Consider the following 24179-nt stretch of genomic DNA (forward strand, 5'->3'; position numbering starts at 1 on the left):
TCGCTATTATTTATATTAAACTTTTACAAAAACTTCCGTTTATTGCATCCCAAGTCTTCGAGACCCATACTAAGGATCTTAAAACTTGGATCCCCTTTTGGCGACTTGCTCGTTTTCCACATCTTTTGCGAAGAAATATGTAGATATCTAATAGAACAAATTTTATTTTAACGTAAACGTATCAAATATAGAAAAAGAAAGGAAAAAGAATTGTAACGATGTATTAAATTAATAAAAACGTTTATATAATGTATATTATAAAAAAAAAAATTCTATTATCTTTAATCAAATTGTATACATTATGAAGAAACGAATCGAAGATCTCGAATTTGTTTGCTTGTTTCTTTTTTTTCAACCATCGACATGAAATTAACGAACGACTTATTGAAAACGACTTAAAAAGGTAATTTAACTATTAATAAGATCTTCTTAGTTTTGTAATAAGAGAATCGGCTCTTCTCCTTTTTTCCTTTCCTTTTCTTTTTAAATTTAATTACAAAATTACACGAAGGTAAGAACGATACCAATTAGAGGGAAACGTTGTAGTTAACGACAAGCTAAAGAGAGAAAGAAAGAAAGAAAAAAAGAAAGAAAGAGAGAGAAAGAGAGAGAGAGAGAGAAAGGAAGAAAGGAATGAAAGAAGGAAAGAAAAAAATAAATAAATAAAGAAAGAAAGAAAGAAAGAAAGAAATAGATTTCTCTACGAATCGAAATCTCTACGAAGGAAAAGTGGAAATACTTGGAAGAGAGAAAATGATTTACGAGAAAGATGGAAAATAAAATAACAGGAAAACGAAAAAGGAAAGAAAACAAACAAAAAAGGGAAGAAGAAAAAAGGAAAAAGAAAAGAAAAGAAAAGAAATAACAAACTAAGAAACGTGATTGCATCGGTACGAAGACTCCACAATGAGTTTTACCCAATGGTATCCGCGCCCTCGTTACCGGAAATACGAAACGTTATTTCCTTTTATTGCATCGTAGAAGGTTTCGTACGTCTGTTCGTTGGTCCGTTCATTCGTTCGTTCGTTCGTTCGTTCGTTCGTTCGTTCGTTCGTTTATCAATTAATATTCCTCGCGAAAATTCGTGCTTTTGTAGGAGAAGTCCAACGATATAGGGTAGCAAGCCACTCTTGAAATTCCATGAGCGTTCGTCGGTAGATTAATATTGACGGTTCCGTTGGAGATTGGAGAGAAGGAGGATACGGAAAGAGAGAGAGAGAGAAAGAGAGAGAGAGAGAAGAGAGATGTATGTGAGAGGAGGAGACGTGGAAAATTTCATTTTCGTATCTTGAAACAGGTATCGACAGCAATCATAGTCGAACTTGACCATTTTCCTGAAAGAAAATGAGATATATTTATAATAATAATAATAATAATAATAATAATAATAATAATAATAATATAAAAAAAATAATAATAATCGATAGAGACAAAACTTAATTTAAGTATTTTAAAATGATTTTTACTCGATTGATTTTTCATTCCTATATATTATTACAGTTTTATATACACACACACACATACACACATATATATATTGTATGTATGTATATGTATATACGTATATAACTATATAAATAAATATAAAGATATTATATAACCGAGGAAGGAAAGAAGCTCGGTGGTGCAAATTGGAAGCTGCAAATATGCATTGTGCCGACCGTTTGTCATGCAAATGCGCTTTGCGGCTCGCGCGGGAACGGAATGGTGATTCGAAAGAAAGAGAAAGAGAAAGGGAAGTAGGAAAAGAGGGAGAAAGAAGAACAAGAAGAAGAAGAAAAAGAAATAGAAGAAGAAGATGGAATATGGGGATGGAGAAAAGAAGAGAGAGAGGGAGAGAGAGAGAAAGAGGTAAGAGATGCGAAACCGAGGTCTTCTAATTTATCTGGAATGCGAGTAGACGTCCTGCGAAAGTCAGCTGGTGGCTGGGGCAAGAGTAAGAGCAATATCCATTAGCGAGTGGTGGATGACTAGATGCCTGCTACTGTCTCGACGAGATAGAAGAAGAAAAAGAAGAGAAGAGAAGAGAAGAAAGATAGAACCTCAGAGCGAGTCGTTTCTGTGTTCCTGTCCTTCTCTATTTAGCACCAAAAAACACACACAGATACATCCATATATATATATATATATATATATATATATATATATATATATGTATGTATGTATGTATACAGATTGGGCCAAAGATTCGTAATGTCAGAAAAAAGAAGAAAATTGGCTTAAAGCTAAAAGAGTTAGAGTAATTGATTTTGAAAATAAACTTTTAACCAACACAATGTAAATCTGATCCTTCTCTCTCTCTCTTTTTCTTAATTAATTGTTAACACGATTTGATGGTCTCAGTAACTCTCTAATTATCTGTCGATAAGATCGAACAATCGGTTAAATCGCAACTCTTTCTTTTTTTTCTCTTATTTTTTTTTCCGTGGTAATTTTCTTCGACGATCGTTGAACTAATCGATGACACCAAAGAAGCAGTGTGAAATGATTAATGGTGCTCTTCTCACTTATGTATTACTTTGTTATCTCATCGAGGGTTTGCTCAACATCCAAGGGAAGCAAAGAATATATATATATATATATATATATATATATAATATTTGAACCATTGTTGTTCTCTCTTAATGGATAGAATTTTATCTATATATGTACGTATGTATGTATTAAACATATTTAATGGGATCGGTATTATATCCTAGATCGTTCGTCATCCTGTTTTTAGGTGACATTTCTCTCACATTGTTTCGAGTTTCTATCTCTATCCATTTATTCTAACACTATATCTATTCTTTATAGATTATTTATTTATTACATTATTTTGTTAATGCTATTATCTTGCAGAAATATAACGTACGTTATATCATTGATAATTTCGACGATTAATAAAATGAGAAAAAATATTGATATTAAATAAATGATAGAAGTACATTATTTTCTATTCTTTCTGTTACATCTTTTCTATGGAATCAAACATTACCAAACGATATTACTAAACGTTGAAAATAAAAGTATGAGACCGTAAGAGAAAATTTGATGGGGTCGATGAGAGAAAAAACGTCGTAACAAAAGAAATAAAAGAAGAAAAGAAAAGAAAAGAAATCCGACCAAAAAGTGTACGCATTCTATGGCGTGATTTTTTTTTCTTTCTCCTTTTCCTCCTCTTTTTTTTTTCTTTTCTCTTTTCCTATTCCATAGTAAACGATGCTCCCGAAAAAAGTGAATGTGAGAGGCCGCTTTCAGGATCGGTGTGGGCGATAACGTTTCTCGATATCGCGATATCCATCCCCTTTCTCTCACTTATCCATCGACTTACACTCGAGTGTCGAGAGCGAGTTTTTAGCCCCGGACCAACCGATGAAAGTGCAAGCCTTTCTCTCTTTTGCTTTTTTCTATTCTATCGAAGGGTCGAAGGGCTGAGATGGGTATAAGGGAAGTCATGCTAAGAATGGACGACGCATTTTTTCCTTCTTCTTCTTCTTTTTCGAAAATTTACATAAGTAACGTGTGAGGATTGAGGGGTTGATACTTTCAACGATGTATATATATATATATATGTATATAATTTTTGGAAGAGCTTAAATTCGAAACACGATAGTCACTCTGGAGAGAGAGAGAGAGAGAGAGAGAGAGAGAGAGAGAGGGAAATAAATAAAAAAAAAGGAAATTGTTTTATTTTTGTCAACTCTTCTTCATTATCCAAATCGAGATCGAAAAGATATAAATGTGATTTTGTCTATCAAAAGTTTATCTCCCGACTAAAAATGTGATAATCATTTCGATTATTTTCGACATATCGATTTGTAACTTAAAACCGGATTAAATAATAGAGGCAAAACAAAAAGAGAAAGGTAAAACGGGATAAAAGAAGAGAAACGAAAATAGGAAAAAAGACAAGGCAAAAATAAAACGAACGAAAAATAATACGTTATTATCTAAAGTGACGGGCTGACGTTCTTGATAAATGTCATTATGTAAATATTGTTACAGAAATCCGAAAGGTTCGATTATATCCAATAATACGTCGATTAAATTAAATCTCTCTCTCTCTTTTTTTTTTGTATTTTACTTTCTTTTTTGTTTTCTTGTTTCTTTCTCTTTTTTTTTCTTTATCTTCCAATTTTCTTTTTTTTTGTTTTCATTTTATTTTATTTTCTTTCTCTCCCTTGGGAGGGTATCCCCAGCGTGAAAATTCTCTCGTCGATTTGCATTTGGAAAGAGAGAAAGGTGTAGAAAAAGAAAGAGAGAGAGAGAGAGAGAGGAAGAGAGAAAGGGATAATAGACAGAGATGGAAAGCATCGATTCGCTTGATAATGTAAACTCGAAGGTACGCGACTTTTTGTCCCGGATTACCGTAGAGCCTTCTCCTAGTCCGTCGATTCAGCCTCTCGACGCTTGGAAAAAGGGTTGGAAAACTCTCTGGTCAAAATTGGGAGTGGGTTGGGAATTCGTTGGGGGAGAATACGAACGAATAGCTCGGCTAGGGCACAACACGAAAGGGGCGGTAAACTCTGCCTGAAGAGACAGTTACGCTACTAATATGCAAATCTTATCATCCGATTTATTCGGCAGCCCTACCCTTTCCTATAACTATCTCTCTCTCTCTCTCTCTCTCTCTCTCTCTCTCTCTCTCTTTCTCTCTTGGTCTCTCTGTCTCTTTCTATCTATTTTACATATACACACACGCGGCTCATATTAACAATTAGTTCTTCCTTCTCCTTTTTCTTTTTTCTTTTTGCTTTTTTTATTTATTTCCTATTTTCAATCCTATCACGTATGTATTTTTCGCGTTCGAGTTTGATCGGCTTTCTAATCATTTCTTTTTCTTTTTTTTCTTCTTCCTTGTTCTTCTTTTTCTAGATTAATTCATTAAGGACGAATTGTATTTGTGATTTATTTTGTTGGTTCTATTTTTCTTTTCAATCTAAAAAAGAGATAAAGAATGAATCATACATGAGCGCGAAAATACGTGGTATTAGTTTATACGAGCATCGAGATCAGTACAAGCATAGATCATTTTTATTCGAGGAATCAGTCGTTTTCAACAGGGATACGAAAGTCCGACCGTTTGTAAAATGCAAAAGGACATACATATGAGTATGATTTTAACGAGTAAAATCTACAAAGAATTTTTTTAGAGAAGAAACGACGCGCCATTCGAATCGAATCGAAACGAACCAAAAGGAAAAATAAATATATATATATATATATACATACGTTAATAAAATACACAAGTATATAAATCGTTTATAAATCTTTCGTTTAATAACGAGAAGAAACATATCGTTGAAGTATTTTACGAAATAGCGTGTTCTGTTCGATAAGAGTTCGAAGAGGATTTGGAATGAGGAAAGTGGAAGTGATTTTGTTCTTGGAGGACCGTGAAGATCCAGGAGACATTGATATCACAAGGAAAGGAAAAGAGAGAAAGGGAGAAAGAGAAAAAGAGAGACAGAGAGAGAGAGAGAAAGAGAGAGAGAGAGAGAGAGAGAGAGAGAGAGAGAAAAAGTAGGAGAAAAGGAAGAAAGAGGCAGACTAAGACAGAATCGTCCCGCAGAGACGTTAGCGCTTGGTGTTCACCCTCAAGTTCCCTTCGCAAGAGGGAGGACTGATGGGAAAGAAAGGAGAATGAAAGATAGGATAAGCGTTGCCTTTTTCTTTCTCTGGAGGGTTCCAAAGGACCAGTCCACATTTCATGCGAATGCGTTTGCCGATGAGACGACGTTAAATTTCGCCGGAGGTAGCGAAACGATCTTCTACGATTGCACTTTTCTTTTTTTCTTCTTCTTTGATCAAAAAATATAAAAAAAAAGAGAGAGTAGAAAGAGGAAAGAAAAATTGTTACCTACTTGTATGATAATAATAATAATAATAATAATAATATTAAAGAAGGAAATATATTCCTAGCGATGCAATTTTTCTTTCTTTCTTTTTTCCTCTTCTCCCTCTTCTTTTAATTATCCCCGACTCTTTACAAAAACACGATTACGACACATCGTACGACGATAGGAAAAAAGGAAGATATTTTTAACTTTCGAATGAAAAATTAAGTGGTTATTTTGAAGGAAAGATCAATAAAAAAAAAAAAAAAAAGAATAATAAGAAAAAGGAAAAGAAAGAAAATCGACAATAGCTATTCGAATGAACGTATAGGTCATTCCGATTTCTTTTTTTCTTTCCTTTTTTCTTTTTTATTTTTGTTTGTTTGTTTTTCTTTTTTTTTTGCAAACGTCAGATAAAATCGTCGGGACGACGGGGATAAGTTCGTAAGTGTATAGATGGCTAGAGAAGATGGTGGAGAAGTAAGAGAGCTAAGAGGTGGATGGTGGATTGTGGGTGGTGGTAGTAGTGGTAGCGATAGTAGTGGTGGTGGTGGTGGTGGTAGTGGTAGTGGTAGTGGTAGTGAGGGGAGAGGTAGTACTAGCGGCAGGAGCAAGTCTCGGTATTCTGGAGAATTAGACCATGTAAGGAATGGTTGATGGGCGTCTCGGTAACCGGCGAACTAGCTGGTTTTATGGGACGATGGTTTTACGAGCGCATCTGGCTCATACACCATCCCCCGTTGCTGTTCGCTTAGTGCTAAGTTCGTGTAAGAGTGAGTGAGAAAGAGGTGTGCAGATATATAACTATATCTGTATATATATATATACGCATACGAGATAAAGAGAGAGCGAGAGAGAGAGAGAGAGAGAGAGAGAGAGAGAGAGAGAGAGAGAGAGAGAGGGTGAGAAAGTGAGAGAACGAGAGAGAAGATAGTACACATACACGTAGCACTTTTACCTGGATCGAACGATCTTCGACGAATCCAAGAACGTTGGACTCAGGTCATGCTTCGAAAGACGAGCGATTTCTTCGACTTAGGCTTTGCGAGCGTTACGAGCTTTTTCTCTACAATCACCCTGAAAGTATCCTATGTATACATATATATATATATAGATATGTGTGTGTGTGTATAGAGGGTGATCCAAAAGATCCTTGATATTTAATATTACTTGTCTAATTAGTTTAATCCGTATAAAGAAATATCGTTTTAATATAACAGATAAAACAGATGTAATCGGTTTGTTTTTTAAATAATTTAGGAACGTTCGATCGAGTCTAGAAAATTTTCACCCAACCTAATATAGATCTACTACTAGGTTTCTTATATATCTACAGGATGTTACAAAAGGATTTTAATTTAATAATGAGAAGGTTCCTCTCTCTTAATAATTTACACTCTCCGACACCTTTCTGTCCCCTACATCTCCTTTTGCAAAATTCACTTTCGTTGGAGTCCAATGTTATACTTCACCCTTCGATCCTACCAGCAAATGTTAAGGGACGAAGACTCGTCGTGAATAGTGTGACGTTACAACCAAGAGAATCCTTCCTAATGAATGAGAAGACACGAAATCCTCTCTCTCTCTCTTTCTCATGGTTTTTTTATTTCATCAATTTTCCCCACGTCTTTCTAGTAGTTGGATAATGAAAGGGTGTATACGTCCATGTGTTTGATGCGTAGATGCCAGAAGGAAATGAAATATTTAACGATTCATTTCAATTCATGATATATATAATCGATGACGTAATTAGTTATTAATCAATCAACCGGGGAAATCAAGCACGGTGTTGTGCATGGAATCAATCAAAATTGTGAAATGCGAGTTGATAGAGAGAGAGAGAGAGAGAGAGAGAGAGAGAGAAAGAGAGAGAGAGAGAGGGAGAGAGAGAAGTGAAAGACAGAGAAAATAAAAAAGAAATCATCGGATTTTATTGTAAATTAATATTTGTCGCTAAAAGGTCTCTCTCATTCCTTCTCTCTCTCTCTCTCTCTCTCTCTCTCTCTCTCTCTCTCGATTAAATCATGCTTACACCAGTCGTAATGCGCGTACACCAATTTACGTTAAACGACTCTTTGACGAGAGATAAAGTAGCGCTGAAAATTGCAAACGAAACTTCGATGATCGAATCGATATCAATAACTATCTATAATTATTACGATTAGTAATATATATCTCTAAAGACTGATGTTGACTCGTGTATATGAATGATTAAAAAAAGGAAAGTAAAACGATCTGGCTGTCTAAAAAAAAAAAAAGGAAAAAAATGAAGAAAAAAGAAAAGAGAGAAAGAAAGGAAAAGAAAGAACAAAATTTAAGAAACGCGAGTTTAAAGACTCACGATAGGAAGGAAGGAAGGAAGGAAGGAAGGAAGGAAACTCTCTCTCTCTCTCTCTCTCTCCTTTTCGTTTTCGATAGCAACGAGAGTATGGATATCGATTGACAAGGCGAGGCAGTTGCAGAAACTGGAAGGACATAAAGGAGATTGGACGAGGGCGGACGATACTTGCGTAAACCCCGTAGGTACCCATATTCACCCCATTGCCGGAGAACGTTCTCTCTAACACGAGTTTCCTTCGCTCGTTTCACAAGGATTTTTTTTCTCTCTCTCTCTCTCTCTCTCTTTTTCTTTCTCCTTCTTTCTCAGTCTCTCTCTCTCTCTCTCTCTCTCTATCTCTGTCCTTATCTCTGTCTATCTTCATCCCTATCTCTATCCCTGTCTGTCACGTAGTACGTCGTAGAAGCGCACACGCTTAAGGAATATTATTAGATACGTTCTATATAGTCTTCGACTATACTTCGAATCGATTCGAAATGAGAAGAAGGTCAAGTTTTCACTTTCTAACTCGTTCTCATCGATACTACAACAAGATATTAGATACCTTGCCAATTTTCTTTCCTTTTCTGTTTTTTAACCATCTACTGTGCGACCTCTCGAACAAAAAAAAAATAATGTTACCTTTAGTTAGGTAAACAGGAAGATACACGGAAAGAGTTGATAAACGCAGAGGATGAGATGGAAATAGTTTTTTCAAACGATCGTTTAAATACTCGTTAATTAATGACGATATCCTCCTCAGTTTCCTCGATTGCGCGAAAGCGATTTAAACGACTTCGATATCGCGTTACACCTCGAATATTTAATGATATCGCCGTTAATTACAATCTCTCTATCTATCTATCCTTCTCTCTCTCTCTCTCTCTCTCTGTCTCTCTCTCGATCCTAATCGACATCGTACAATTTCCGCGCATCGCCGAGCTAATTAGCCTCTCTCGATGAGTCCGCCTGCTGTTGCTCCTATCGCCGCCGCTGCTGCTGCTGCTGCTGCTGCGTTATTTCTCTGTGCAACGATATCGTTTCTTCTATTTCTTCCATTTTTTCCTTTCGTTAATTTTTATTTCCATTTTTGTTTCTCGTTTTTCGAAAAAGTCATTTTTCCTTTCCGACGTAAACGCGATATCCGATAATTCGGGATAATATCATTGATATAAAGTCGTGCAACGAATAATAAGGTTTGTTGAGATATTAAAAAGAAAAGAGAGAAAAAAAGAAAAAAGAACAGAGAGAGAGAGAGAGAGAGAGACGAAGAGAAATTTTAATTTACAATTTAGAGTGAAAGAAAAGGATAGATATTAAAAGAAGAAAATAAATCGAATTGATTTGCGGATAAAGAAGAAACAAAACTAAAAACGGACGATTCCGATGACGCGGAAGACACGCGTAACATAGATTTGGCTCGTGCCCGAGAGAAACACGTCGAGTTGTCTGACGGATATGATATTGCCGGATATGGGAACGCGATTTCCCGTGCTACCGTATATCCCCTCGCGTCCTTCTCCATTTCGTAATACACAGAATACAAATGGGATATAGATACGCACGCGTAACCGTGGCCGAAACTAAATTAGGTATACGTTGAATTCTCGGGACATATAGCGCGGAGTCTCGATTTAACGATCGCGAGGAAATCGCGTGTGTTCGTCTAAAACACAATCGATCGATTAAAATATATTAACAATATTCGCGATCGTTTCTTTCTTTCTTTTCTTTCTTTCTTTTTTCTTCTTCTCTCTTCTTTTTTTTTCTATCGATTGATTTTAACGCCGTTGGTAGGTCCGTTGGCAGCTTCAATGCTCCAATTTTTGTTCCCACGGATTTTTTGCTCTTTTTTTGTCTGTTCTTTTTCTTCTTTTTCTTTTCCTTTCTTTCCATTTTCCTTTCCCTTAATATCGTATTATCCTTTCCCTTAATATCAGTGTAATGTTTCCTGGAAATAATAAACGACGTATAAATAATGTATCGTATTCGTTAAATATTAATTACAAACGAATTTTCATTTTATTTATTCGACAATTAACTCGTTAATATCCTTTTAATATTAATGAGATTGTTTTTCAAACAGTACAACTCTTATGTCAGAAGAAGCAAGATGTTTGAGTAGTCACGCTCGTACAATGATCAGCCGGATTTCAAGCGAATACGTAATATGCACATTCTGCTAAAATCGAGATAGGAAAACTTGTCAATTTTTAATTTGTTTAGCATTATTTAGAAATGACTTAACTAATGAAACGAGTTCCGAATACAAAAGATATTTGCGGACATAAAAAATGTTATTAATTCGACATTGATATCTCTTATAGTGACGTTCGTAATCGATCTTGGAAATTTTTGGATACATTTTAGAAAGGAACGAATAGGACAATAGAAACGATTTTCGATAATCGTCTCGTTGGCAATAATCTCGGAATTCGATTGCTCGTAGCGCATTATTAGCTCGTCGAGTTCTAACGCCGTGATAGCGAGAAATATCGCTAAATCGTTTGTGTAACGCTTTGTTTGTTCTTCATTTTTCTCAGTTTCTTTCTCTTTCTCTCTTTCTCTATCTCTTTTTTTTCTCTCTGTTCAATATTTTTCTCTATTTTTAGAAGGCAACGCGTGGTGCAACGAACACACGTGCGCGCGTATACACACGTAGACACACAGATGGATTGAGAGACACGCACACAGAGACCTTCACTCCGTCGCTTTTCGATCGGAGGATAATATTTAAATTGGATTTGTTGGAAAAGCGCAATCAACGGCACGATGTCGCGCACGGGTCATTCATCCGGGCTGCGCGGCCGAGTCGAAATATATTGACGGATCGATGCTCTCGATGAATCTGAAGGAACTTCTAAACTAATAGTATATCACGATTATCAATCGATCGATCGATCGATCGATGGATTAATTGATCGATTGATTGAACGATTGCTCGATCGATCGATCGATCGATATGACGTGACCTGTGATCCATGCTCGTTGATTTTAAACTTATCTGATCGAAGTTTGTCACTTCAATTATTTATAAATATTTCCTCTAAACGATACTGACAATTTTTAACTATTAAAAAGTTTGGCGGGTTTTAGTACCAAGAAAAATGGTAGAAGGTTTAATATCGTTAATATACACAACGCGCTGTAGATCGGAGGAATGAAATATATCGTAATTTATCAGAAAATCAAAGATTTATTAATCCTGTTTCTTCTTCACTTTAAAATAAAAAGAAAAAAAGAAAATAGATACGCGATCCAATTAACAATTAAGTATCCAAAAGACTCTGTCATAAATATACAAAATTTAATGAACGAAATTCTATTTGTTCTTTTTTTCTTTTTTAAAATAAAAAATATCTACGAACGTCGAAACATCCTATATAATCAATTCCCATAGAAGGGGAACACTCAAGTATTATATTTTATAAATAATCTCTGTCGACGATGCTTGTAAGTAACCATTGAAAAACCTCGTCGGAGAAAAGCGCGAGTATTACTACTTTAAAAACTTCAATACGTGAAGTGCAACGTTACGACTACTTGCTTAGCGTCCGACCAGTGTCCGACTTTGACTACTCGAAGTTAATAGAGACGTTCTTGAAACTAATAAAAATCATTAGTTTTTTTTTGATCGAATTTATTTCTGCTGTTTCGAGTGTCCAAAAGGTTGACGTATAAAGGGACGGTCGATTTACATACTCGTTGTTTCATGCTCGTTGTTTCTCTTTCTGTCACTCTCTCTCTTTCTCTCAGTTACATATATACATATATATATATATATACATGCATATATAATACATACATACACACACACACACATATATATATATATCATACGTTAGGTTCCATTATCGTTTTGATGCCGAGTGCAGTTTCGCGTGGTCGTACGTACGCGGTGCACATACACACACACAGACATTGCATAGTATATATAGGGAAGTACGAGCGACGTTACCTACGACGAAGCTTCAAAGGCGTAGAACCTGGCATTGTAACAGTGAATACGTCAAAGACAGCCTAGGCAGCCGTACACCAGTATTGGTCGTCACTCAGCTTCGTGTGACCGTGTAAATGTCTAATTGTATGTGTATACAAGCCCGTATGAGAGAGAGAGAGAGAGAGACTCCTCATATTCTCTCTCTCTCTCTCTCTCTCTCTCTCTCTCTCTCTCTCTCTTTGTCTCTGTCACTCTCTCGTTCGAGTACAGAGAGCAAGCAACGCCGTAGTTTGTCGGTCACAGGATACGATCATAGTGAACAAAGGATCCTTTGTCGGCATGTGAGCCACGCGGGTAGCCTCGAAGATCGTTCGCGAATCCGCGTCTAAATACAAGTGTTAACGTTTCTCTCTCTCTCTCTCTCTCTCTCTACGTATCTATCTATCTATCTATTTCATTATAATATTCTTAGAGACTAATAAAGGAAATTTTAGTTTAATATCCCTCGATAAACTACGAATGAATTTTTTTGTTCTAATATAAGAAGAATCTTTTTCTATTTCTTTATCATATCTCGTCTTCTATTTCTTTTTTCTATTTTTCTATTTTTTTTTTCTTTTCTTTTTTGCCCCCTCCTTAGTATCTACTTTGCTTGAAATAATGTTACAACGTTCCTGAGACAACGATAGTTCTCTTTTTTATGTACATACCATATACATACGTATTGTGGGTGTGTGTGCGCGCATTTGTATGTATAGAAGAGAAACCTTTTGTTGTGAACGATAGCGCGTCTTTATCATCGTTACTCGATCGAACTCTCATCGGGAGCGTTTCGACGAGAAGAGAAAATTTTATTAAAAGCTCAACAGAGTAATTTTCTCAGAGAGAGATAGAAAAAGAGAGAGAAAAAGAAAGGAGGAGGGGGTGGGATGGTATATCATAATTAAAATCGATACTCTTCGGTAATATCAATTCTCGTACAAGTGCGATGAAAGTTTCTAATCGAACCGTTCATTCGTTTTGTTATTGTAAACGTATTAGTATAAGCTAAAGAAACTAATTGAAGATCCTGTAGAATGAATGGGAAAAGAAGAAAAAAAAAATAAGGACATTGCATTTTATTTATGTAAATATCTCTAAATTATGTATTACTTTCTTTGTAGACATATTTCTATTTTTATTATCTTGTCAACTTCTGTTCTCTCTCTTCTTTTCTCTCTCTCTCTCTCTCTCTTTCTCTCTCTCTCTCTCTCTCTTTCTCTCATGCACGTGTTTCTCAAATTGTTATAAGAAATTATTAAACCCAAAACACATCAGATGCATCATATTTTCAAGATCAATTTAATCAAAAGCATCGAAGCATCAACGACGTTCTTTCTCCAATTTCTTTTTTTAATTTTAATTTTCAAACTATCTTGCCTGTGGTTCTAGCATGTAAAAAAATTCTACCCATTCGAAATATTTTATTGAACGAAATTTTTTATTAAAAAATTCATGATCATATACTACATACATACGTACATACATACATACGTACGTACGTACATACATACATACATACATACATACAAATATATATATATAATTAACGATAATACTTATAGTCTCCAGTTTTCAAAGTTTAACAAATTTTTCAACAATGCATTAATATTCTCTCTGTCTCTTTTCTCCCTTTACCTCTTTCTCTTTCGCAAACGTTCCAGTTTCCTTGAATCGTTTATCGACTCAGGGAATCAGGGTTAAGATATAATCAATATACATGCATACATACGTACATATATATATACATACATACATACATACATACATACATATATATAAATATAATACATAATATATATGTTAGTCATGTAAAGGTCAGACCCAAGATCTTACGATTGAATACGATTGAAAATTGTTCTCTAAACGTTCTCTCTCTCTCTCTCTCTCTCTCTCTCTCTTTCGTTTAAATAACGTTCGTGAATGTATTAGCAGTTTGCTTTGCGTGCCGCAATTGGTTCGAAGTTGCTTTCTATCTTACTCCTTCCCTCTCTCTCTCTCTCTTTCTCGACTCTGGGTGGAAGAACGCAAAGCGAATGTAAACGGAAGGGACCAGTGTCAAGTTTGCGTCGTTGCAGAGACCACCGAGCTAAACCAAGCGGAACGCGTGCGATTTAATACGCACCAGTTACGCTAACTTCTCTTAGGACTGTCTCTCTCTCTCTCTCTCTCTCTCTCTCTCTCTGTCTCTCTGTCTCTCTCTCTCTCTCTCTCTCTTTCTCTATCTTTTTCTGTCTCTCTCTGTCGTTTTATTCGACGAAGGAAAATAGAACAAATTTTCCCAGAAAATTTTCAATCCCCTGTCGTTTCTCTACCATCGAATAAAAGTTTCTATCCCAGCTTCAGCTATGCATACCTACTTTCATTTTTTTTTTATTTTACGAAAAGAAAAAGGAAAGTATAATGAATTTCGTACAACGCGATGCAACGCCTAGCCATCGTCGATGACGTTGCTAAAGAGCTCTAATTATTTCATTCTCTCTCTCTCTCTCTCTCTCTCTCTCTCTCTCTCTCGTGCGAGCGTGCTTTCTCCTTCTTTCTGTCTTCCTTCCTTTTTCTCTCATCAACATTCGAATTTCCCGCTTATGACAGTTTCGAATTTCCTGTCTGTCGTAACGTTATATATATGTGTGTATATATATATATATATATATATATATATATATATATCGATATCATTACTCCTTCAAATACAGTTACGTCGATGCTACACAAAAAGTCGACTTCATTATAATAAATACGATAAATGCAATTGATGAGAAGTTGTGTTTGAGAACTAGAAAAAAATCAAAAAGACGAGTTTCGAAAATTTAAGAAAAACGGTATGAAAAAAGGGAGAAGAAAAAAGAAAAGAGAGCAAAAAAAAAAATAAATAAATAAAAGGAAAAAACAGAGAGAAAGAGAAAAAAGAAAGAATCGAATGATCGAATCCCCGAAGTGAAGCTTTTAATCGAGGAGAATCAGAGAGGAGGTAGCAATAAAGGTAGGTGATCTCTCTCTCTCTCTCTCTCTCTCTTTTTTCTTTCTTTCTTTCTTTCTGGGTAGTAAGGGTGGTTGGGGGTTTGGAAAGAAGGAGTCACAGCCGGATTTAATAAACATTCCCGGGTGGTAATCGGGTACAGACGGTGGAAGGAAATGAGTGTCTCGCGAAAGAGAGAGAGACTGTTCCTCGAAGGAAACCTAGATTCCAAGGTAGATTAAACTCGGCGGAGATATGCCGTCGTCGATAAGTGCCTTTAACTTTCAGCAAACTGTTCATAGTTCGGTGCGTACGCAATGAAGTCTCCGAAGATAGCGCGTTGGGCAAAGCCAACGAATCCTTTCGCCGATCAATTACCGAAAGCACCCAAGGATTATGTGCCTTCTAAACCGTTTTCTTCTTCTTCTTCTTCTTCTTCTTCGTCTTCTTGTTCTTATTCTTTTTATTTTTCTTCATCCTCTTCTGCATGCTCTTCTTCTTCCTCTTCTACTTTTTCTTCTTATTTTACCCTCTCGCTATTCACGGTTCTCTACTTTGTTTCAGAGTTCTCCCGCATTATCGTACTACTAAAACTGGAGCGAATGTAAATTATTCAAGGAAGAATCTTGGTAAATGTATGTAGTAACTAGGATAGTATCTATCCATCTATCTATTTATCTGTCTGTCTGTCTGTCTATCTATCTATCTATCTATCTATCTATCTATCTATCTATCTATCTATCTATCTATCTATCTATCTATCTATCTATCTATCTATCTATCTATCTATCTATCTATATCTATCTATATGTATAGTTACATGCCCAGACTTTTTTACGAATCCAAAAAGATTCTCTTGAAATTATTCAGATTCAGTCTGATTTTATATCGATGGATAGGATGGGATAGGATAGAATAGTATATGTGTGTGTGTTTGTAGATATATATGGGTATATGTATACACGTATATACATTTGAAAATTTATACAGAGGAACATACATATTTTTTACAAGGATTTTACATGAATTTAATTTCTTATGTCTGATAAAAATGTATACGTATACGTACGAATAAATTTAATTTTGATCTCTGTCAAAAATATTCCTGAACGATTTAACAAATTAAACGCTTTGACGTCCGTTCGATATTTTCTTCAAGAGAGGGTTGAGCATGAGGAGGGGTAATGAAAGAAGCGATAAAAAAAAGAAAGAAAAAAGTAAAAAATAGAAAGAAATCAGTACTAATTGCGAGAGAGGAGAAAAGAAATAGAAAAATGATCGGAGGGATCGACAGACGGACGAGAGAAAATACGTCTCTAAAATTCCATCTACGTTTCAGAGCTGGGCCGCGCTTCCGACTGGAAATCGAGCTTCTTTCAGTCTCTCTTTCCCTCTCTCTCGATTCGGATTTGAACGAATAGTAGTAGTAGTAGTAATAGTAATAGTAGTGGTTGTCGATCGTGTTCGGTGTGTGACTTCGTCGAGTCGATTCTAGTCGAGTCGATTCTAGTCGACTCGAGTCGAGTCGAGTCGAGTCGAGTCGAGTCGAGTCGATTCGAGAAGGTCAAGCTGGGCCAGTGAGTCGAATACTAGCTAGACAGAGATAAAATGAGATAAAACGAGAGAGAGAACAAGATAGAGAAAGACAGAGAGAAAGACATATAGATAGAAATAGAGAGAGAGAGAGAGAAAGAGAGAGAGAGAGAGAGAGAGAGTCAGTAGTCAGTTGAAACGATTACGCGATCCGCGAAAGCGACCGAGAAACGTTGGAATTTCATTAGCATCGAACGTTGCCGGTCGAACTGTCCAAGTCTACTACTTGTCCAAGTCTACTGCTACACGTTCGACGACGAGACTCCTATTCTATAGTCAGTCCCTCTCCTTGTGGTATACGGTCCTGTTCCTATTCGTTCCTGAACAATGTGTGGATAGAAACCGTGATAGGGTTGAAGAAGTACGAAAGGAGGAGTAGAGGGGGAAAGGTTAGTTGTTACCTACATACGTGCCTGACTGCTGTATCTATCTCTCTTCCTCTCTTTCTCTGTCTATCTGTCTATCTATCTCTCTTTCTCTTCCTCTTTTACTCTCACGTTTGTTGTCTCTTCGGACGAGGAAACCTCGCTAACGAGCGAGACCAGACAAACTTCGGAAAGCTGATTTTCAAACGTCTCTTCCTATAACATCGTTTTCCTTTCCTCCTTTTTTATCTTTCTTTCTTCCTTCCTTGTTTGTCTTGTTTATCTGTTTGTCTTCCTCTCTTTCTTCATATATATATATATATGTACTTTTATTTTTGAAAGGTAATTAGTCGCAGTATTTATCGTATTTAACGCATCTTAATCGTTGGAATTATCTATAAAATAGTATATACCTACGTGTTACGAGCCAACGCCGAAAACCAACCGATCTTTCGCGGTCAGATTTTCTCTACGATTGGTAAATCTATTGCGTTAAGCCCTTTAAAGTTGGTCAACGTTGGGAAGATCTAATTTGCCGTGCAAGTAAAGTGGGACCGAAGAAGAGGCTACTGTGTATATGTGTGTATCTGAAAGAGAAAGACGGACAGAGAGAAAGAGAATTAGAGAGAAAGAGATGGCGAATAGATGGTAGAGAGACAGAGGACAATGGTGTGCCGTAGGATCGGTGGTGTAAAAGCGGAAGGCACTCACCCTCTTTCACCCCTCTCTTTCGTGGGGTGCGAGGTGGGTGTTGCTAGCCCCAGCGTTCACTAACGTCCCACCCATTCCAAAGTCCATTACGGATTCCGTGGAATTATGCCGATTAGCCCGGGATCCTGGAATTTACACCGGACTAACGCTCAATACTAGCCACCGTGGCGAAATCTCATCTCGTGGAAATAATTAAAACCCATACTCGCTTCTACCCCAACTCCGACCACTCCTCTTCCCCTCCTCTCCTCTTTCACCACCCTACCCCTTCCCCTTCATCCCTCCACCCACCCCTCTATTCCCGTTCCACCGCACAAACGTACCTCCGTGTCCGATTTAGCGAGTGTGAGTGCGAGATAGAGTATACATACGTATATCTCTTTCCAGCATCATCAACGAACAGACAGACAGATAGACAAGCAGACAGACAGATAGCTAGACAGATAGATAAATATCTATTCTATCTATCTCTCCTATCTCCTTCTCTTCGAGTCTTCTCTTCCTCAGGGACCTTCAAGATTATCTTCTTCTTTGTTTCCTACGTCTGCCAATATTTCTCTCAAATCTTTCAAATTCGCTTTGGAACTTTTTGAAAAATGACCGTTCCCTTCGATTAGAAAATACACGAAGGATGTATTACATATCGCGCGAACGATCGAATCGAATAGATATAATGTTATTTTTATTCGACGTAATTCTACTTAAAATCTCTACTTTTTCGAGTTACATCGAGCTATATCTATTCTAATATGTAATATGTTACTTGTTTATTATTGCATTATCGAAATATGGAATCGAAAGCATTGCAATATTCTATGCAAAATTTATTATCGTTTTTTAGTCTTCTTGTTTTTTCAATGATATTCCTTTTTCGATAGATCCGACGTTATATTTGCATACTTCATAATTATTATTTCTTTCTGAGATATTTTCTTTGGTTTACTTCTTTTCTTCCTTCTTTTTATTTTATTTCCTTTTTTTTGTTCCTATTATTATTTTCATAGAGAAGATCGTTGAACGATAAGATCTAATAAAAACAAAAAGAAAGAGATAGACAGAGAGAGAGAGACAGGGAGTGAAAGAGAGACAGACAGAGAGAGAGAGAGAGAGAGAGGGTGACCTTTTGAGTTTTAATAAAGCGAAGCGCAGGGGTAAATGCAGGAGGCATTATGCAAATGTTCGCTGGTATAGATCGACGCTAAATTTCGTTGGCTTTCATTGGTGGTCGAGGATGGTGGTCGAGTGCCGATAGTGTTATTATATTATTTCGCTAATGTTATTGCTGTGTTATGCGGAGCCCAATTAATAACATGAACGCGAAGCCTGGCTCACGGTGGCATCGTTTGATCAGGTTTACGCAGACCGACACCGCACCTGGCCCGCCCGAAATCGGATACTCAATGAAATTGATTAACGCGACGCCAGCTACGGCGAACCGCACTTTACGATCGCGTACAGATCGCGAACCTCTAGAACTAAAGTAGGCTAATTCGTCTACAAAATTATCTCTCTTTGACTAATTATCTTATCCGCACGAACGTATTCTTTCTTATCTTCGTTAACTTTCAAAATCATAATTCTGTATATGATTCTTTTTTTCCTACCTTATTTTAAGATTTATATAATTTATAAATTGATATTAATTCACTATATTTCATATATATGTATGTATGTATAAGATTTTTTTAGATCGTAACATCTAACTATATATATTACGAAATCGATGGCAAAGGAAGGATCAATGACCGATTGTCACTATAGGTTAATGCTTTCTAAATATAACATTGTATAGATCGTGTTAAATAAAAAAAGATTTCTATTAGTTAACAATATTCTCGTTACGTTTATAAATGTAACGTTGTTAACCAAGTTTTTCGAATTTGAAAATAAAATAATTCCTCTCGTTTCCGTGAGATCCTTTCATTAAAAATACTGTCTCCTACTCTTTTCTGTGTCTCTCTCTCTCTCTCTCTCTCTCTCTCTCTCTCTCTCTCTCTCTCTCTCTCTCTCTCTCTCCGTCGTTCTCTTTAGACGAGTAAACCGTTCCAAGTTCGTTTCGATTAAAGCGGATATTTGCCTTTCGAAAGTTGGACGGTTTCGTTCCGTTGGTGTCACATCGAAGAGAACTCTTCAAATCAAGCGTTGAACTTTAAAAGAGATACGCCGTGTCCTAAAATCGATCTATATTTCAAATCAAATTATCACCCACGTACATTTCTTTTTTTTTATTTTATTGTTTATTTATTTATTTTGTTTTATATCCGTTTTTTTACGTCTTTTGTTTCCACCAAGAAAGAAAAAATAAATGGAATGCGCATATATATTGTATACATACATGTATGTGTACATATATATATATATATATATATATATATATATATATATATATATAGGTTTCATTAAAATCGTTTTCGAAATTTCCATTGAACATTCGACACTCCCAATCTGATTCGGCAACGATCGTTTATCCGATTGCTTTCCAATAAATTTTATTCGCGATTGGAATCAAGCGAAGATCAGCTGAGCAAGTCGTCGATTAAAAGTTTTCTAAACGACGAACGATCGCCTGTTAGACTGTACCTGAAAATCCGATAACGCAATGTCACTTACGACACAATATCGACTACTCAGATTGTTTGTTCGTCCTTTATACGTTCAATATTTCTTTTAAATTATTACGATATATCTTCAATGTATTTCTTTAAAGAGAATTATAACATGTGTATATGTATGTATATAGCACATCAATATATTCTTTAATATACCTACGTGGAATAATTCACTTTTACGAAATAATAATAATAACATATAATTTATTTATCGTTCAAAAATACAAATTATTCATTAAGAGATTTGATATTTCTTCATATTTTTTATACCTCGTCTATTCATACGTATTCATCGTGCGTCTTTTAGCAGACATACGTAAAACTTCGATTTATCATATTTTTCTTATAAAAACATACAATATTCAACGTATCGAAAAATTATATAATAATATGATTTATATATAATCAGGTACAATAAGAAATTAATAACTTATTAAAAGATTCCATATATTTTGCCATAATTATCCTTTTACATCCGTGTCGTTTTTAACAGACGTATGGATACGTAGATAAGGATATTTTAAATTGTAAAAGAAAAAAATGTCTTTGTTTAATCTCGATCGTAGATATATTTTTTTTTTCTTTTTTATCCTTTTTTTCGAGACGACGTATATCTGAACGTATATTCCAACATGGCGTGTCGTTATTTTCGTTTCCAAAGGATCGCAAGATCGTAATGGTTTTAACGCGTATCACGATTTTCGTCTCGGGCTTGCAGAGACCTGACAGTTTATGAGTTTACACGTGCGGTAAGATTCGCGATAGGGCGCGAAACTCGCTATAGGGTTCCTCTTTACCTACCCTACCCTTCTACGGGTTTGCACTCTCTCCTTCTTCTTCTTCTTCTTGTCCTTGTTCTTCTCCTTTTACTTCTCCTCCTCCTTTCCTTTTCTCGCAGGATTTTCAGTTTGCCCATGTTTCTGGTTACAAATACGCATACAAATTTGTAATCGTATTTCAACGATAAATGTGAAAAAAGTTTGGTGAAACGTCGATTGTTAAATCGAAATCTATTCACGGCACTTCGAATATTTTCAATGGTTGGTTAAATAATGAAATTAAAACAATACAGTTTGAAACTTAATCGGTATCTTTTTTTCTTTTCCTTTTCCTTTTTTTTTTTGGAGTATATCGAAATCACGAAGCTTTTATTTTTCGTTTGAACGATATTCTATTGAAAAATGTACATATATGTATATATATGTATATGAATTAAATCTCTCAAAGATTTTACAGCTGATCGTACACGAATATATATATATATATATATAAATACCTACCTATTCATGTACGATATATATATGTGTATATATATTTCAATTCGTTTAATTATCCATTTTATTAAATAGATCTTGTATAAATTACTTACTACTATTAATACTTGGTTAAAAAATTGTAATATATATATATATATATATATATATATCAATATTATAGTTATACATATGTACATACATATATACATATATACACAGACATTTAAAATAGAAATCTCACGAACCTATATATCTGAATACACAGACATTGCTAAATCGAGCGTAATTTCGTTTTACGTTTGCATTGTAATATACTGGTTAACGTAAGCGTACGTTTTCAAGCAGAAAAATAACTTTCCGTACTGTTGGAAAAATTTTATTGGCATAGCAGCAAGTATAGAAATAGAAAGGTACACATACCTATATCACAATTAATCTAACGGTGTACACGTTACGATTTTGTCAATTAATTAATAATTTATCAAGGAGATGCAACTTCACTTATTTTTATTTATTTTCTTTTACCTTCTCTACGATCAATTTCTTCGATAAAAGATAAATATTTTTTTTTCCTGGAAGAAAATTCTCCCTTGAAAAAGTTTCGCAGTCGAGACTCTTAGAAATATATCTACATCGATAAAATCTAACCAGTTCGTCAGCATCTTTTTCTTTTTCTCTCTTCTCTCTTTCTCTTTCTCTCTTTCGTACTCACCTTATCGATAGTCAAAGGTGTATCAGTCCATTGGATCGCGTTGTTTGTTTGGCGTGAAGTTTATCGGTTCTTCGACGATTTCTCAAAGTTGGTCGAGCTAGTTTCCCAGCCACCTTTTCCTCCTTCTCCTCCTCCTCCTCTTCTCCTCTCTCTCTCTCTCTCTCTCTCTTTCTCTCTCTCACATCCACAGATTCCCTCCTTACGGAATTCCTTTGGGAACTTTCCGATATTCATATCTGCCTGCTACTACATCAAAAATTCCAAGCTCGCCCATACCTACCTACCATCCGCGAGTTCTCCCTCAGTTATAAAGGATTCGCAGCCACTTACAATATCCTCGGCCCTCCTCTTTCAAAGGAGACCGACACACTCACTCTCTTCTTCCTTACTTCTCCTTATCCCCTCGTCCTATCTTTTTACTCTTTACTTCTCTTTTCTCGTCGGATCGAACACTACACCACCGTTCATCGTCATCGACGATCGAAAGGATCCTACATCTCTTTCTCTCTTTCTCTCATACTCTGGTTTTTTCTCATCCACCACAGTTACTCTTCCACCAGCGATCTGGATTAACGAGCCAACCCTTTTTCTAACTTCCCTTTCTCCCTTCTTTCTGAGTACTAGCCAGAGGCTGCTACTGAAAGGAGAGAGAGGGAGAAAGAGAAAAGTAAAAAAAAGCATATATGTGTATAAGAAAGCAAGAAAGAAAGACAGAAAGAAAAAGGAGTCCGAGGTTGGTTGGGCCCATTCGTGATCAGCCTTGAAACGTCTTACTATAGTTCGATCTTATATACCTATCGACCGATCGTGTATCTATTCGTGTGAACAAGTCGATGTTCTTTCATCCCCTTTCTCTTTTAAACCTCGTTCGATCGGTTCAAACGAAATCGACGATTTAGCGAACCTTTACAATTCCAACGTGTATTCTCGTTGGTCGTTCTATGTTTGGTCTATATTTCTCTCATAGATACGAAGACGTATATAGGACATATATACACAGGTACATACAGACTAGCTTCTTAATTAATGGTCCACGTAGATAATTCGTATCACGGATTAATTCGATTCGAAGTGTCTACTAATTATCTGTAGAGTCTTGTTGCGTGCTAGTCATCGGATCGAAATTCTAGAGATGTGTGTAAGTGTTAGTAAGAGAGGTAGATTGATAGAGAGAGAGAGAGAGAGAGAGAGAGAAATGGAAAGAGAACGGCATAGGTATTACCTCTGCCTCTCTCTCCCTGTCTCTCTCTCTCTCTCTCTCTCTCTCTCTCTTTCTCTCATTCTCTTGTACGTGAAGTGTGCGTGAGAGAGAGAGAGAGAGAGAGTCTCGCGAACTCGTTAAGCACGAACGACCGATCGAAGTCTGGAAACGGGTTGCGGTGTAAACGTCACGTTTCAGAGGCCGTCTACAATGGCTCATTAAATTGAATAATCATCGAGGTCATATCCGAGGCCACAGGTAGCGGGAATTGCAGTTAACCTCGAGAATTACGATTTTATAGAATATATAGCCTCCTAAAGTACGTATACGTTAATATATATTATATATATATATATATATATATATATATATGTATGTATCTATGTATGTATATGTGTGTGTGTATGTACGTATGTATGTTTGTAGATTTATTTCTTTATTTTCTTTTATTCCATTTTATTTGATAATCATTGTATTATATATTATTTGTCATAGGGAACTTATATATTTAATTGTATATAAATACATTGTTAAAAGAAAATCTTAATAAAATAATGTATTATTAACGTGGTCTTGTTACTATTGCAATGCAATCATTACTAATTTTCCTAACAAGCGAAATACAAACAACTCGGTAAATAACGAAAATCGAACGCGT

General features: G+C 35.8%; 1 protein-coding gene across 1 annotated transcript in view; it reads right to left on the bottom strand.

Annotated features, from left to right (window-relative positions):
* Positions 1–9614: 9614 nt before the first annotated feature.
* LOC127070480 (lachesin-like) overlaps positions 9615–24179 on the bottom strand; it is a 143772-nt gene continuing 129207 nt past the window's right edge. The window contains exon 9 of the mRNA XM_051008529.1: positions 9615–10087. Coding sequence (XP_050864486.1) covers positions 10044–10087 — 44 coding nt within the window. The 3' untranslated portion in view covers positions 9615–10043. The remainder of the gene's footprint in view (positions 10088–24179) is intronic.

Source organism: Vespula vulgaris, chromosome 18 (assembly GCF_905475345.1).
Source record: "Vespula vulgaris chromosome 18, iyVesVulg1.1, whole genome shotgun sequence".
NCBI lineage: Eukaryota > Metazoa > Arthropoda > Insecta > Hymenoptera > Vespidae > Vespula > Vespula vulgaris.